Source organism: Microcaecilia unicolor, chromosome 11 (assembly GCF_901765095.1).
Source record: "Microcaecilia unicolor chromosome 11, aMicUni1.1, whole genome shotgun sequence".
NCBI classification, from domain to species: domain Eukaryota; kingdom Metazoa; phylum Chordata; class Amphibia; order Gymnophiona; family Siphonopidae; genus Microcaecilia; species Microcaecilia unicolor.
The window spans coordinates 40,744,187-40,759,383 of record NC_044041.1 but is presented as its reverse complement, the minus strand read 5'-3'; the positions used below and the strand labels follow the sequence as shown (position 1 = coordinate 40,759,383).

At 41.8% G+C, this 15,197-nt stretch overlaps 1 protein-coding gene across 2 annotated transcripts in view; it reads right to left on the bottom strand.

Moving 5' to 3' along the window:
* Window positions 1–15,197, bottom strand: part of TCTN2 (tectonic family member 2) — a 54,923-nt gene that overhangs the window by 25,214 nt on the left and 14,512 nt on the right. Inside the window, exons 4-12 of one of the 2 annotated variants that reach the window (XM_030217666.1) lie at window positions 14,780–14,975; window positions 11,667–11,767; window positions 10,886–11,085; window positions 9,667–9,802; window positions 8,729–8,819; window positions 8,384–8,455; window positions 7,532–7,666; window positions 6,125–6,205; window positions 3,601–3,684 (exon numbers count right to left, since the gene is read on the bottom strand). In XM_030217666.1, the coding sequence (XP_030073526.1) occupies window positions 3,601–3,684; window positions 6,125–6,205; window positions 7,532–7,666; window positions 8,384–8,455; window positions 8,729–8,819; window positions 9,667–9,802; window positions 10,886–11,085; window positions 11,667–11,767; window positions 14,780–14,975 (1,096 nt within the window). The remainder of the gene's footprint in view (window positions 1–3,600; window positions 3,685–6,124; window positions 6,206–7,531; window positions 7,667–8,383; window positions 8,456–8,728; window positions 8,820–9,666; window positions 9,803–10,885; window positions 11,086–11,666; window positions 11,768–14,779; window positions 14,976–15,197) is intronic. The other variant, XM_030217667.1, reaches the window with a different exon arrangement.

The window sequence follows — 15,197 nt, the reverse complement described above, 5'->3', positions numbered from 1 at the left end:
CCTTATTTTTTGTAAGTATATCACTGTTAACAAAAGGTCTTATATAGAGGCATTATCACTTCCTTTTTCCCCCACCAGTTAACCCCCTCTATGCACAGCCTAAAATTCCAGTGGATCTGGCTCACTGCTTTGTTGCACTGTTTTGTGACCTTGAGCTCATCAGATATGATCATCCTGAGATTCCTAGTCTGTCTGTTTCACATTAATTTCTCACACTAGTGCAAGACTGTACTTTCCCTGGTTTGAATCTAATACCAAGCTTTTTTTAATGTATTTTTATTAACGTTTTCCAAACATAGGGAAACCAATCAAAGCTTTTACAAGATATACCATGGCTCCTCGGTACATTGTTGCACATTCCCCAACAATAAATGCAATTCCTTCCCCAAGAACAAAACCCAAATCACAAATGTTGAAATACATACCAGGAAATGTAGATGGAAAGCAATGACCACAAATGCTCGCAGTCTAAGCAATAAAGTTCATGACCTGATATTGAATGCAGACTCAGACATTGTTGCAGTCATGGAGACATGGCTCAATGGTTCCCATGAATGGGATGCAAACATACCAGGCTATAATCTATTTAGGAAAGATAGATATGGTCATAAAGGTGGAGGAGTAGCTCTGTATGTGAGAAATGATATCGCAGCGACTGAAATGACAGGGACCTGGGGAAAGGAAGAAGCGATATGGATCACCTTAAAAAGAGATGATAGAAACTCTGTCCACTTGGGTGTTGTCTATAGACCCCTGACACAATTGGAGGAACTAGATAAAGATCTGATCGCAGATATTCAAAAGTTGTGAAAGAAGAGAGGTGCTGTTGCTGGGAGATTTCAATCTGCCGGATGTAGATTGGAAGGTTCCATCTGCGGAATCGGAAAGAAGTAGAGAGATCTTGGATGCTTTTCTGCTCAGACAAATGGTGACGGAACCCACAAGGGAGGGAGCGATGCTGGATCTGGTGCTCACAAATGGGGATAGTGTGTCAAATGTCTGAGTGGGGGGTGCCCACCTGGGCAGCAGTGACCATCAAACGGTTTGGTTTGATATGACAGCTGAAGTGGAGGGCAGCCACTCAAAACTCAAAGTCCTGGATTTCAAGCATGCTGACTTTAGTAAAATGGGGGAATACCTGAGGTAGGAGCTGATGGGCTGGGAGGGCGAACGAGAAGTGGAAGGACAGTGGTCCAGGTTGAAAGAAGCTATAAATAGGGCCACAAACCTTTATGTAAGGAGAGTAAATAAAAGCAAGAGAAAAAGGAAACCGATATGGTTCTCCAAACAAGTGGCCGAGAAAATAAAGGCTAAACAGTTGGCGTTCCTGAAATACAGAAAAACTCAAGAAGAGGAACACAGAGAGGAATACCGGATGAAACTGAAAGAAGCCAAGAGAGAGATATGTCTGGTGAAAGCGCAAGCAGCAGAACAAATGGCTAGAAATGTAAGGAGGGGTGACAAAAATTTCTTCAGGTATATTAGTGAAAGGAGGAAGACTAAAAAGGGAATTGTGAGACTAAAAGATGCTGCGAACCGCAATGTAGATGATGAAGAAAAAGCAAATTTGCTAAATAGATACTTTTGTTCTGGTTTCACAGAAGAAAATCCTGGAGAAGGACCATGATTGACTGGCAAAAGCACTAATGAGAATGGAGTGGATACAGCACCGTTCACGGAAGAGAGTGTGTATGAACAACTTGAAAATCTAAAGGTGGACAAAGCCGTGGGACCGGACGGGATCCAACCCAGGATATTGAGGGAGCTCAGAGAGGTTCTGGCGGGTCCTCTTAAAGATTTGTTTAATAAATCCTTGGAGACGGGAGAGGTTCCGTGGGATTGGAGAACGGCGGGTGTGGTCCCTCTTCACAAAAGTGGCGATAGGGAAGAAGCTGGAAACTACAGGCCGGTAAGCCTCACTTTGGTTATTGGAAAAGCAATGGAAGCGATGCTGAAGGAAAGGATAGTGAATTTCCTGGAAGCCAATAAGTTGCAAGATCAGAGACAATCATGCCAAACGAATCTCATTGAATTCTTTGACTTGGGTGACCGGAGAATTGAATCATGGACATGCTATAGACGTAATCTACTTAGATTTCAGCAAACCTTTTGACACAGTTCCCCACAGGAGGCTCTTGAATAAACTTGATAGGCTGAAAATAGGACCCGACGTGGTGAACTGGATTAGGAACTGGTTGACGGACAGACGCCAGAGGGTGGTGGTTAATGGAATTCGCTCGGATGAGGGAAAGATGAGTAGTGGAGTGCCTCAGGGATCGTTGCTGGGGCCGATTCTGTTCAATTGTGACATTGCCGAAGGATTAGAAGGTAAAGTTTGCCTTTTTGCAGATGATACTAAGATTTGTAACAGAGTGGACAACATGAAAAAGGATTTGCGGAAGCTAGAAAAATGGTCTAAGGTTTGGCAATTAAAATTCAATGCGAAGAAATGCAAAGTGATGAACTTAAGGAGTAGAAATCCACGGGAGACGTACGTGTTAGGCGGTGAGAGTCTGATATGTACGGACAGGGAGAGGGATCTTGGGGTAATAGTATATGAGGATCTGAAGGCGACAAAACAGTGTAACAAGGCGATGTAGAGAGAGGTGTGACCAGCAGAAGAAAAGAGGTTTTAATGCCCCTGTACAAGTCGTTGGTGAGGCCCCACCTGGAGTACTGTGTTCAGTTTTGGAGGCCGTATCTTACTCAGGATGTAAAAAGAATTGAAGCGGTACAAAAAAAAGCTACAAGAATGGTATGGGATTTGCGTTACAAGATGTATGAGGAGAGACTTGCTGACCTGAACATGTATACCCTGGAGGAAAGGAGAAACAGGGGTGATATGATACAGACGTTCAAATATTTGAAAGGTATTAATCCGTAAACGAACCTTTTCCGTAGATGGGAAGGCGGTAGAACTAGAGGACATGAAATGAGATTGAAAGGGGACAGACTCAAGAAAAATGTCAGGAAGTATTTTTTCCACAGAGAGAGTGGTGGATACTTGGAATGCCCTCCCGCGGGAGGTGGTGGTGATGAAAAGGTAACGGAATTCAAACATGCGTGGGATAAACATAAAGGAATCCTGTTCAGAAGGAATGGATCCTCAGAAGCTTAGCTAAGATTGGGTGGCAGAGCCGGTGGTGGGAGGTGGGGCTAGTGCTGGGCAGACTTATACGGTCTGTGCCCTGAAAACTGGCAGATACAAATCAAGGTCAGATATACACAAAAAGTAGCACATATGAGTTTATCTTGTTGAGCAGACTGGATGGACCATGCAGGTCTTTTTCTTCCGTCATCTACTATGTTACTTTGTAAATCCCCTCCCAAACCCACAATTGCGACAAGACAGGATTTTGCTATCGCATGCTTCCAGAGCAGACATTAGCAAGTAAATCTGAGGAACAAAACTAAGATAACCAAATCGTTACGAGTATTACAGGTGATATGTTAGCTATTAGAGAGAGTCTGTGGCTGGAGTCCAAGCGGCCTTCCTTCCATTTGCCATATAAATCCCAAATTTTGGTGAATTGATATTACCAAGCATTTGGCCATAAGACCCATAACTGTTTACTGCAGATTAGAAAATAACCCTAATACCTGGCTTCCAAAGGTTTAACTGGCTGCCAACAATAACAGAGGTGCTCTCATTTCCAACTATTACAGGTCTGCCAATTTGATAACCTGCAGAATGAAAAATTGACAAATACATGATGAACAAAAACATGTTAGACTGCATATTGGCCATGAAGCAGAAATTAGAAAAATAGATATATGTGGTGCACACTTGATATACACAAACAGCAGTATTTTATTTTTTTTTAAACAAGGCACCAAGCGAGGAATGACAGTGGCCTCCATACTGCAGTGGGCAAAAAGGAAGTTTAGAAATATTCCATATCAACAATATGGCAAAAATTCTCCACTGAAGATAAACAGATCTGATGAAGCCAATAGATGCACCCACGCCATTGTTTCAGGAGCACTGGTTACAAAGTGTGAACTCCACTTGTTTGAGACTTTGTAACCAGCACTCCTGAAACACTGGTTATTATCAGTGTATGAGAATTTTGCCGCATACAGTAAACATACACACCATATCTCAGACTCCTGAGGCAGGTGCTTTAGGGCCAAAACATGGTGCCATGTCAAGTCTTTTCTGGTGTATCTCTAATAAACATTGCATTATTGGATCATCTGGTCTCCCTTGTCTCTTGGAAGTGCCTACCCTTCTACTCTACTCTTCTGATTTCTTATAAATTAATTAAATAAAGCAATAGGTAGAGGGATATATAACACAACAATTGTGAGGACAGGCAACAGATTAGAACACAATAGGAATTAAAACACAAACTTCAATCAAGGTAGAGAAGGAAAAGCATGTTTTACAAAACCAAGTCTTGAGACCAGATTTAAAACGTATCAGAGAAGGGTCTGAACATAAGGAGTCTGGCAACTGATTCCAAAAAGTCGGTGCCAGGCATATAAATGCCATAAGTACATAAGTAATGCCACACTGGGAAAAGACCAAGGGTCCATCGAGCCCAGCATCCTGTCCACGACAGCGGCCAATCCAGGCCAAGGGCACCTGGCAAGCTTCCCAAACGTACAAACATTCTATACATGTTATTCCTGGAATTGTGGATTTTTCCCAAGTCCATTTAGTAGTGGTTTATGGACTTGTCCTTTAGGAAACCGTCTAACCCCTTTTTAAACTCTGCCAAGCTAACCGCCTTCACCACGTTCACAAAAGGCATCTAATCCCCTAGTTCTATAAGAGGGAATGATTAATAAATTTGTATTACTGGAACAGAGTTCTGACCAGTCGATATGGAGTAAGTAGTTTTGCTAAATAAGGAGGCTGACCTTTATAGTAGGCCTTACAAGTGAGAAGAATTTTATATTGAATTCTACTAGAAACAGGATAAGTCAGCACATAAACCCACCTGTCTCCCCTGAAGGATGAACCTGTAGTTGAGAAACAGAATGAGGTGGAAGGGGCAGGTGTGGCAAAGGGGGAGGGCTGTACATGCTCAGAGGAGTCTTTCTAGGCTTTTCTGAGCTTTAGGAGAGCTAGTCCATTCATGGTGGCATCATATGACATCATCCACGTGTGGTGACTTGTCCTGTTGTTCAGAAACCCGTTACAGGTAAGTAACACTTTATCCAGAAACAGGCAAAACAAATTTTAAGAGAGAAATCCTTTAAATTGCACTGTATGATCCAAAAAAAAAAATTTATTTTTTTTTTTGGGGGGGGGAGGGAATTAGTTCTTGTTAGTCAAGACACAACATGGTATATGATCAGCAGCCAAGTTCTCCTTGGCCAGGGGCCTAACATCTGTACACCCTGGGTCAATTGTGCTTTCAGGCAAAACTCCCAGAAGGGTTGTTTCAATACTTATCCTGCTAGCTGCTAACTCAGTATTTCCCAAACCTGGTCCTGGAGGCACCCCAGCCAGTCAGGTTTTCAGGATATCTACAACAAATATTTATGAGAGAGATTTGCATGCACTGCATCCACTGCATACAAATCTCTCTCAAGAATATTCATTATAGATATCCTGAAAAACCTGATGGCTGGGGTGCCTCCAACAGGGCCTCCGGAAAGGGGGGGGCAAAATTCCCGGGCCCGGCCTCCAAGGGGGGGGCCCGGCGCCGGCAACCTTCTTCCTGCCTGCCTGCTTCCAGGTCTGTCTCTCTGCTCCAGTGTGCCAGGAGAACTCGGATGATTGTATTAATGCGATAACCTGGGTTATAGAATTAATGCAATCATCCGGGTCCTCCTGGCAAACAGGAGCAAACAGACAGAGGGAACAGCAGTCAGACACAGGACGGTAAGGGGGCGGGCAGCGGTAGCAGTCCTGCCCCAGGCCTGGCTGTGTCTCTCAGTGGCCCTGGCCTACAAGACCTGGTTTGGGAACCACTGTTATAACTAGAGAAAGCACCAGGGGGTTAAAGAACATGGTGGGCCTGGCAAGAAAAAAAAAAAAAAGAGAGAGCATAAAGCTGTAAATTAGAAAAAGGCACTAGAAGGAAGATAGTCCTCATGACCAGCAGTCTGGCAACAGAGTTTTAGTATCCGCCGAGTGAGCACAACAGTAAACAGATATGACATATTTTACCTGGATTGCCAGATAACGCTGATGACGGCCCACTGCTGTTTACATTTACAAACTCTGCCCTGAATCTTTGCATCAATATTCCTGTTAAAACACACACACATTACTGCATCAAGTCAACCACTCCCTAAAATATCCACTGTCTCAGAAACTAGCTGTGGCTATTCATTTTTAAATGCCTTTAGAATTGAAGAAAATCAATGCTCCCAAAGAAATCCCTCATTAGGATGAATAGTTCTATTTGGATTTGTGACAGATCTATTCAAGAACACTTTAAAGCAACTGCACAACAGTTTGGTGAGAATCTGAACAAGCCACTACTTCAGGATGCTGCTCAAAGCTCATCCATATATGTCAGTATAACCAAAAAAAGTAAAAAAGCAAAGTGAAGTTAATGGAATATGACAAATATTACAACTGTTACAACTAAGTTCAATTTTGTGACCTGCCAACCATCCATCCTACAGAAAGAACCAAAATTAGTATTTCATCTCATATAGCAATATTGCACAGGTTCCCAGTTCATTAAACAATACTTTTTAAATCTGTTTGTATGATATTTCAGGCTATTTATGGTCTTACATCTGTTCTAGTAATGAACCTGGTTTGTATACCTCTATTTAGAACTTCTTCCCATTTGCAAACTTAGATGATTTGTCCTGCACTTTTTAAAGAAGTGAGGTTTTCTAGGATGGCTGAAATTATTTTTTCTTTTCCTGCAATTTCCTAATGGAATTCTCTACCTCTGGGTATTAGAACTGAGTTGAATTATTTCGTTAGCCATAAAAAAAAATTAAAACTTTATTTATATAAGTAGGTTTTTTTAATATGAATCTAATAAGCCATTATGAATTCTAATGATGAATTTTATTGGTGTCGTATTTATGTCATTTGATATAAACCACATTTGGAGGCCCTTCGCGGAAGAGAATACAGAAAGGAACTCTGATGCCTCAGACCTGACATTGGCTGTGCTGATTGAACTGAACAGCGGAACATTGGCGGGGTGCCTTAGAGTTATTAAGTTAAAGTTGACTGTATAGGACGGAATAGTTGGGATTGGGAGGGGGAGGGATGTTGGGGATTATAATATATATATAATGTTAGCAACGTACAGTTAATGTAAAACTTACAGGATATCTGCTTAAGTGGATGTGTATACGTCATGCTCTTATCATAATAAACAGATTTAAACATAAACCACATTTGGACCCACATATGGGGATATAATGGTATATTAGAGATGTATTGGTCAAATAAGCTCAGAAAAAGCCCTTCGCAATAAAATGCTCTATATAAATCCACAGCCATAATCTAAAACTTTCTTTAATTTATGCAGAAAGAGATCAAGGGGCAATGAGAATAGTTAAATGATGATATAATGCAAAAAGTTTTTTTAAAGCTTCTTACCATTTGGGCTGAAGAAGACATTTCCACTGATAGCACTCACGTTGACCGATTTGATTAGATTTCCCTCCCAGATGAATGTATAATTAGCTTCCAAGGTCACATTTGCACACATTGAATCTGTAGGATGGCTAGTTTCTGCAAAGACAATGCATTACTTATTCAATACTCTTCTTAAAAAAATTAAAATAAAATAAAAAGAACACAAAGATAAGGTTTCACTGCTATCACATCTGTTTTTACTTATTTTAGGCTTTTTATGTTTTTTAATCTATTCACCATTTTAAGCATTTCACTTAATTTAAGCAGTATATAAATGAAAATGTCTAATATGCTGTATACTGTGGCTTGATTGAGAATGTATCGTCAATATAGAGGTGACTGAAGTTTCCAAAGACAGGACTAGTAGCTCATTTTAACAAGCTTGAAGTTAGCTAATACCTTTGACATGACTTGAAATGGAGTAGTAGTCTAGTGGTTAGAGCAGCAGGCTGAGAACGAAGGAAGCCAGGGTTCAAATCTCACTGCTGCTCCTTGGCGACCTTGGAAAAAAAGTCAATTCACCCTCAGGTATAAAACTTGGATTGTAAACCCTCTGGGATAGGAAATATTTATTCTATCTGAATGTAAGTCATCTTGACCTACCAATGAAAAGGTGTGAGCTAAATCCAAAATAAGAAATTAATGAAATATTAAGAGCTGAATATGTGTTTTATATGTTTTATTTCTTTTATGGAAACCGTTCTGTTTTGCTATAGCAATAAGTAACGGTATAGTAAATAAATAAATGATGATGATGATGATGAATAGTGCTCTACTGGAGAGAGGGTAGAAGGATAAAAGAAATGTTTGTACCTGCCTGTGCAGAAGTCAGGAAAACGTTTATGCTAAATGCCTTAGGCTGAGGCAGGCTGAGGGTGATGACATCTGTGGAGAACACAAAGCAGAATCATCTGACTTTGGGACACAATACTCTTGAGTTGCCACTACATCCTTTGTATCATCAGGACGTGACAAAGTTGTGACTGTGTGAATACAGTATACAGGACTTTGCCAATTAAAGTTTTTTTTTTTTTCTCTAAGCACAGAATGGAGAAAAAGCCTTTATGAATAAGACTCATACCCTGTACCTTATCATTTTATCATTAGGTAGGCTACATAAAGCAACTGATTATATGATCAGATTGAGAGATGGGTTACCTGAACAATTTGCTAGAGTGTAAGTACACACCGTGTCAAAATTCTGAAGGAATGCCACTGGGGAGTTTCTTATACACTGTCCATTCATAGACTGGTAAAGAAAAAAAAAAATGATTGAAATACTGCGACTGTTACATACAACAGTGCTGAAACAGTTCATTAAATACTTCTGTGTCCACCTATTTTTATGCCAAACTATGTAAAACTATGCAAACTGAGATTCAGCTCAATAATAATGCTGTATACTGCCATGCAGAAGCTCCCTGGCTCAATCCCCAAATCAGGTCTTTTGTTCCCTGGGACAGCAGTGATCACAAACTCCACAGCAGATTGTGATCAGTGCTTATAAATGATTTCTATTCAGATTCAGGGCCCATGATTGTAGTGGTCTGGAAGGAGCCCTGAAGCATCAGATCCCAGCCTTGGTTTCCTAATGAACTGAAGTATGCAAACTGAATTATTTAAAAATGGCTAACTGCTACACCCTGCAGACCTGCTAGCCCAATGACAAATAAGAACTTCAGATCTTATTTCCTCAGCTTTGGGGGAGCTGAGGAAAACAAAGGTATAATTCTCCATAACCTGTTTCCGCTCCCAGATCAATGGACATGGGTAAATTAATTCAGCCCCTTGACCTTCTAGCTAGAGCTGGAAGCTCACAAAATACAGAAGAAAAAAAAAGCTAGAAATAATTACCATTTCTATAGTGCTATTAGACATACACAGCTAAGAGAGAAAGACAAGACCGAGTGTTATTCACATAAACCTGAATAACATCAATAAAGCTCTGATTAGAAGAAACCAGAGGAGAATAACATCTTTTTGGCAAATATGGCTAAACAGCTCAAGATATCTAACCTAAACTGGATCGCTAGACATCATACAGTACAGAACATTAAGGCAAAGCCTATTATTAAAACGAACTTAAACACTATTACCTGAGGAATTGTGACATATTGACTGTAGTCATTATGATCTGTAAAAACGATTGGGTCTCCTTGTTTATAATGATCAGTAGATGGCTGTAAGTCATGTTGCAAAGGCACCTTAAATGAAAATTCTTGTGATCCTGAGCTGTGAAGACATAAAACCAAAGACTCAGCATTTGTATAAAAGGAAGAATTAGGTCTTATCTGTTCATTTTCTTTCTTTTAAACCACCAGACCAGTCCAGAACTTGTGGGCATTGCATCCATCAGCCAGCAGGTGGAAATAAACACTGAACTGTGGTCTGCCCTATTTGGGCATTGTGCAGCTCCAGCTCTCAGTATTTCTTTATCTCCAGCAGCTGGCAGATTGATTTCTGTGCAGCTCCTGAACTGGTTTGCTGAAGCCTACTCCTGCATCAGTTGCTTTTCTGGTTGACATTTGAGCTTGGGGGACTTCTTGTGGAGCTTCTTTAAGAATCTGGGGTATATCCAGATGTTTTTGGGCCCCTCCCATCCCACCTATACCGCTATCTCCTCACCTTCTTTCTACTGCTGGCTGCAAAAAATAAAAAAATAAAGATCAGAAGGATTAAATTCAATTTAATTGAATTTTGAGGAGGGCTGCCAAATTCTGTCTGACAAGAGGCCTTGGATAAAATGTTTCTTTGCTTTCTGCATTTTGTTTTGCCAACATTGCTGTCTAAATGGAAGGTACCATCCATGCTATCATATTTAACAAGATGTAAATTTAAGTCCCAAGTGCACAGCTCTACTTTATAAAGTTCACATTTAGGGGTCCTTTTACTAAGGTGCGCTAAAGACACCCATTATATTCTTATGGGCATTTCATCCTTTAGCGCACTAAGGGCCCTGTTTACAAAGGTGCACTAGCGTTTTTAGCACGTGCTATAGGAATATTATGGGCATCTACACAGTTAGCATGTGCTAATTTTTAATGCGTGCTAAAAACGCTAGCATGCCTTTGTAAACAGGGCCCTTAATCTATTAGCGCACCTTAGCAAAAGGACCCCTTAGTGATATACTCAGCTTTTTCAAATAAAGATAAGTAGCAAGACTAGTTGTCTTGATTTAACCAACTGTCAAGTCTCGTAAAAGAAGTACTGGGCACCAGGGACATCGTACATGGGCAGATGTTCTTTCATCACCTGTGCAACTTCTGCTTTTATTCCCTGGGAAGCCAATGCAGTCAACAAACTGCTGGTACTTACACGGTAGCCCCTTGATAAAAGAGCCCCAGAAACGGTGTGTTGTCGAGGGGAGACTGCACGCACAGGAAAGGGAACCAGTCAGGTGCATTATTCATTGCTTGAACAGTGCAGAGTTGGTCAAACGGTGGCATCACATTACCACCAAATACTCCGGTATAGCAAAGTGTGCTAAACAACTGCCTCTCCTCCGGCGTACATTCCTAATAAGAAATAAATATTTTACTTAGCAACTTAGATGCTAATTGAACACTTATTTCCAATTATACCCAGGTCCAAAGCAAGCCCAGAGGAAACTACACAGCACTGTTTTTTAAATTCTGCAGCCCTCGCCTTAGGAAACTCTCTGCCATTATCTATTCGAATTGAACCATCTCTGAAAATTTTCCAAATCGTGATGAAAATCTGGCTTTTTCTTTCAGCGTTTGACTCAACCTAGCTTGGAAGTACTCTGTTCATTTGCTGGGTCCCTTTACTTTTTCCTAGCTCCTATATTATTCCCCACCCTACTCCCTGTTCCTACTCTGTTGACTTTTTCTTCTGCTTGCGTGTTTGATTATTCTTTTCTGTCAGCATCTGTAGTTCCTTTCCTATGAGCTCTGTTAATTTGTAAATATTGTAAACCATTTGGATCTGAGAATTAGCAAACGTGGTATAGTAAATTCTAATAAGTAAATAATTATACCTGGATCCTTTTTTCAAATAAATACTCAGCCTTTCTTATTACACCACTATGGAACATAGCACTACAAAGGAATTCTTTAATTAAACAGGGAACTGGTACCTGGTCACAACAGCAACGAATATCACAGGCCCCTGTAGTCAGGTCACAAGGGCATGGGCCAAGGGGCTGGTAGACCTGATTAGGAATTACAGTTACATTTTCTGTTAATAAAATAAAATGTATAAAATTAACAATTCTATATGCACCAATATTATTCTAAATGTGCCAGCACTGAAGGAGGTTGCAGGTAATGAGTACAAAACACATCATGAGGATGAAAAGATAAACACACTATGAAGGTCAGTGAAGTAAGAGTGAAGAGTGAGGAGAAAAGAAAAATCAAAATCAGTATCCTCAAAGACATGAAGATTTTAGAGAGAACATAGAGGAGAAGAATTCACACATCAAGCCGGCCACACTATTTACAAAAGGCTCTGCCAAACATATCTTGTAAGATAATCGTTTAGTCTTGAACCTAAGACCTTCCCGTATTACAGAGGGAGTGGTGATTTTAGAAACTGCACGTGGGAAAATGTATAAATCCCTCCCCAAACACAGACACAGGAGCAACTTTTTAAAACTGCTGCTTTCTTTGCCAAGGGCTCTGATCCCAGCATCGGCAGCCCTCCCCATCAAGCCCCAAACTCCAATGCCAGCTCTTGACCCCCACTCCATGAACACAACACTCCTGACAGCACCCAACCAATCAGGCCCCCCTGATGGAGCTAGCCACTACCCCCCAAAATCAGGCCCCCATCATGGCACTCACATCCAACCCCCACCACCAGTGGGTGAGGCCTCCACATGTGAACAAGAGCTTAACAAGTAGCAGCTTCCCCCAGGTTAAACCCCCTCCCTCCCTGAGGCTCACGGCCCTCAAAGCAACTCTCCTGCAGCAGGCTCCCCACCCTATGACTCACTCCCTGGTCTTACCAGGGGTCTCTGGTGTCTAGCAGGGTAGCAGCGATGCCCACTTGCTCCTGCTTCATGTCTCAGCTCAATCCAAAATGGTCACCGAGAACCCTAGCAGTAATACTGTGATATTACTCAGTGGTCATTCATTTTTGGGTCGAGACTAGAGACTTGCACGGGAACGGGGTTTTCGGGAATCCCGCGGAACCTGCGGGATTCCCACGGGGACGGAAGCAGTTCCTGTGGGGTTCCCATGGGGACGGAAGCAGTTCCTGTGGGGTTCCCGTGGAAGTGTATGCTGCACTTGCACCAGCCTCTCACCTACCGAGTACCAAGTTCTTTGAGTGCTGTCTCCTCCTCCTCCTTGCTTTAACAGCACAGATGTGGAAAGCCTCCATTAAGGAGGTGGTAGAGATACAAATGGTGACAAAATTCAAAAAGGCATGGGATGAACACAGAGGATCTCTATTTAGAAAATGGAAGTTATAAAAAACCTAAACTTAAATGGCTGCATGTGTGTGAATGTGTTGCGTGACACTTACATGGTGACTTTGGCTGTGATGAACTAGGGCCGATACTGGGAGACCTGTACGGTCTGTGTCTCACATATGGCAATCTGGTTTTGGATGGGCTGGAAAGGGTTTAGACAGCAACTTTAGTGGCTGGAACATGAGGACAGTGCTGGACAGACTTTTACGGTCTGTGTCCCGCAAATGAGAAGATGAATAGGCTGGAGTGCACTTTGAGGGCAACTCCAGCAGTTGGAACACAAGGATAGAGCCAGGCGGACTTCTATGATCTATGTCTCAGAAACGTCACAGAAAGACTATAATCAAGTATATAATATCACATTCATTGTTGATTTAATCATGAATTGATAATGATTGTGACTATTGGGCAGACTGGATGGACTGATCCGGTTTTTATCTGCTGTCATTTACTATTACTATTAATCCTCTCTGCTTCCGGGCTGATGCGTAGACCTCAGCTCTGACATAGGCATGAGCATCAGATGTCACCTGGCCTACTGGCGCGTGCATGTGGTGATCTCTTTGCACACAGTGCCAGTGAATCAGAGAAGTGTTATATGTGCGCACCAGAGTGTTCCAACTTCCGTTCCTTCCTTGCCTGCAGTGCTGCGGCTCAAACCCAGAGACTGAGAGAGGACAAGTTAAATTCTTGCGGGGATGGGCGGGGACGGGTAATATTCCCCATGGGGATGGGCGGGGTTGGGTTAGATTCCCTATGGGGACGGGTTGGATTCCAGTACCCGAGCAACTCTCTAGTCGAGACGAATCGATCCTGCCCCACTAGACACCAGAGACCTAGGAAATGCGTCAAGACAGCCTGCTACAGGAGGGTTGCTTTGAGGGACATGGATCCTGGGAGAGGCTGCCACAAGTTGAGTTCTTGCCGGGGGGGGGGGAGGGGGGGGGCTATATGGAGGGGAGGCTTTGATGGTGGGGCCAGGTCCTGCTGTAGGGGGCATCTCCATCACAGGGACCCCAGAGATCAGTGTTAGCAGTTGCCCTTTAGACCTGCATCAGGGGAGATGTAAATACCATAAGTACATAAGTACATAAGTAGTATCATACTGGGAAAGACCAAAGGTCCATCTAGCCCAGCATCCTGTCACCGACAGTGGCCAATCCAGGTCAAGGGCACCTGGCACGCTCCCTAAACGTAAAAACATTCCAGACAAGTTATACCTAAAAATGCGGAATCATCTAGGTCTCCCTAAACAGATATGAATTCCTTATGTGAAACAGGGAACGCATGTTTGTATTGTGGGCCTGCCCAGACCACTCCCTCATCCCATTCTCCCCAAGCCCCCCTGCATTCTAGACATACTCAGCTTCCCCAGGGGTAAATGGCCTCTGTTTTGAATTGGCATTTAATTATCTGTGCCTATCCAGGCATTTAAGCACATAGGGATGCTTCTAAGGTAACCACTATAGTGAGTAACAGACGTTAGCATATTCCCTGCTGGTCAATCAGGACATATGCCATCTGATAACAAAAAAAAATTCTCACAATGCTCATGGTGATCAATCGAAAAATCTATGTGAAATGTATAGTGCTTTATTAGGGAGAACAATGACAAGGTTTCTAATTTCCATTCCAATTTGTAACCCCTTTTTTTTTTTTTTTCAAGGAAATCAAGTTGACAAATCAGAAAACATCATGTGCTGATTTACTCTATCCCTTATTACGTGAATGGGTATTCTGGTCACAGAAAAAGTTCTACTGATATCTTTTACCTGACACATTTCCCCTGAAAGTGGAGTTAGCAAATATTTCTGCTTGAATGCGCAGAACATCAAAAACGCTGGAATTCTGACATGCCACAACCTGAAGAGTTTCAACAGTGTGGAGCGAGTTTGAACAGCATTCTGTCTCATTGGAGGAACATGGCAGCAGAGTCCTGTTCAAGTGCAATGTTACTTTGGAGAAACTCTGAAAGAAAGAATAAATTCATTCTGTTCATCTCTCTGCATCATTAACTACAGATGGGTATAAATAATGTCCAAGTATCTCATCAAAACACACATAAAATGCAGATAATTTAAAATACATTGCTTCTCAAAAATGTAAAATGAAATCTCAAGCTATTCTCAAAAAATATTTGCTTACCAGTCTCACCCATATAGTTGGAAAAGAACATTTCGATTTAAAAAA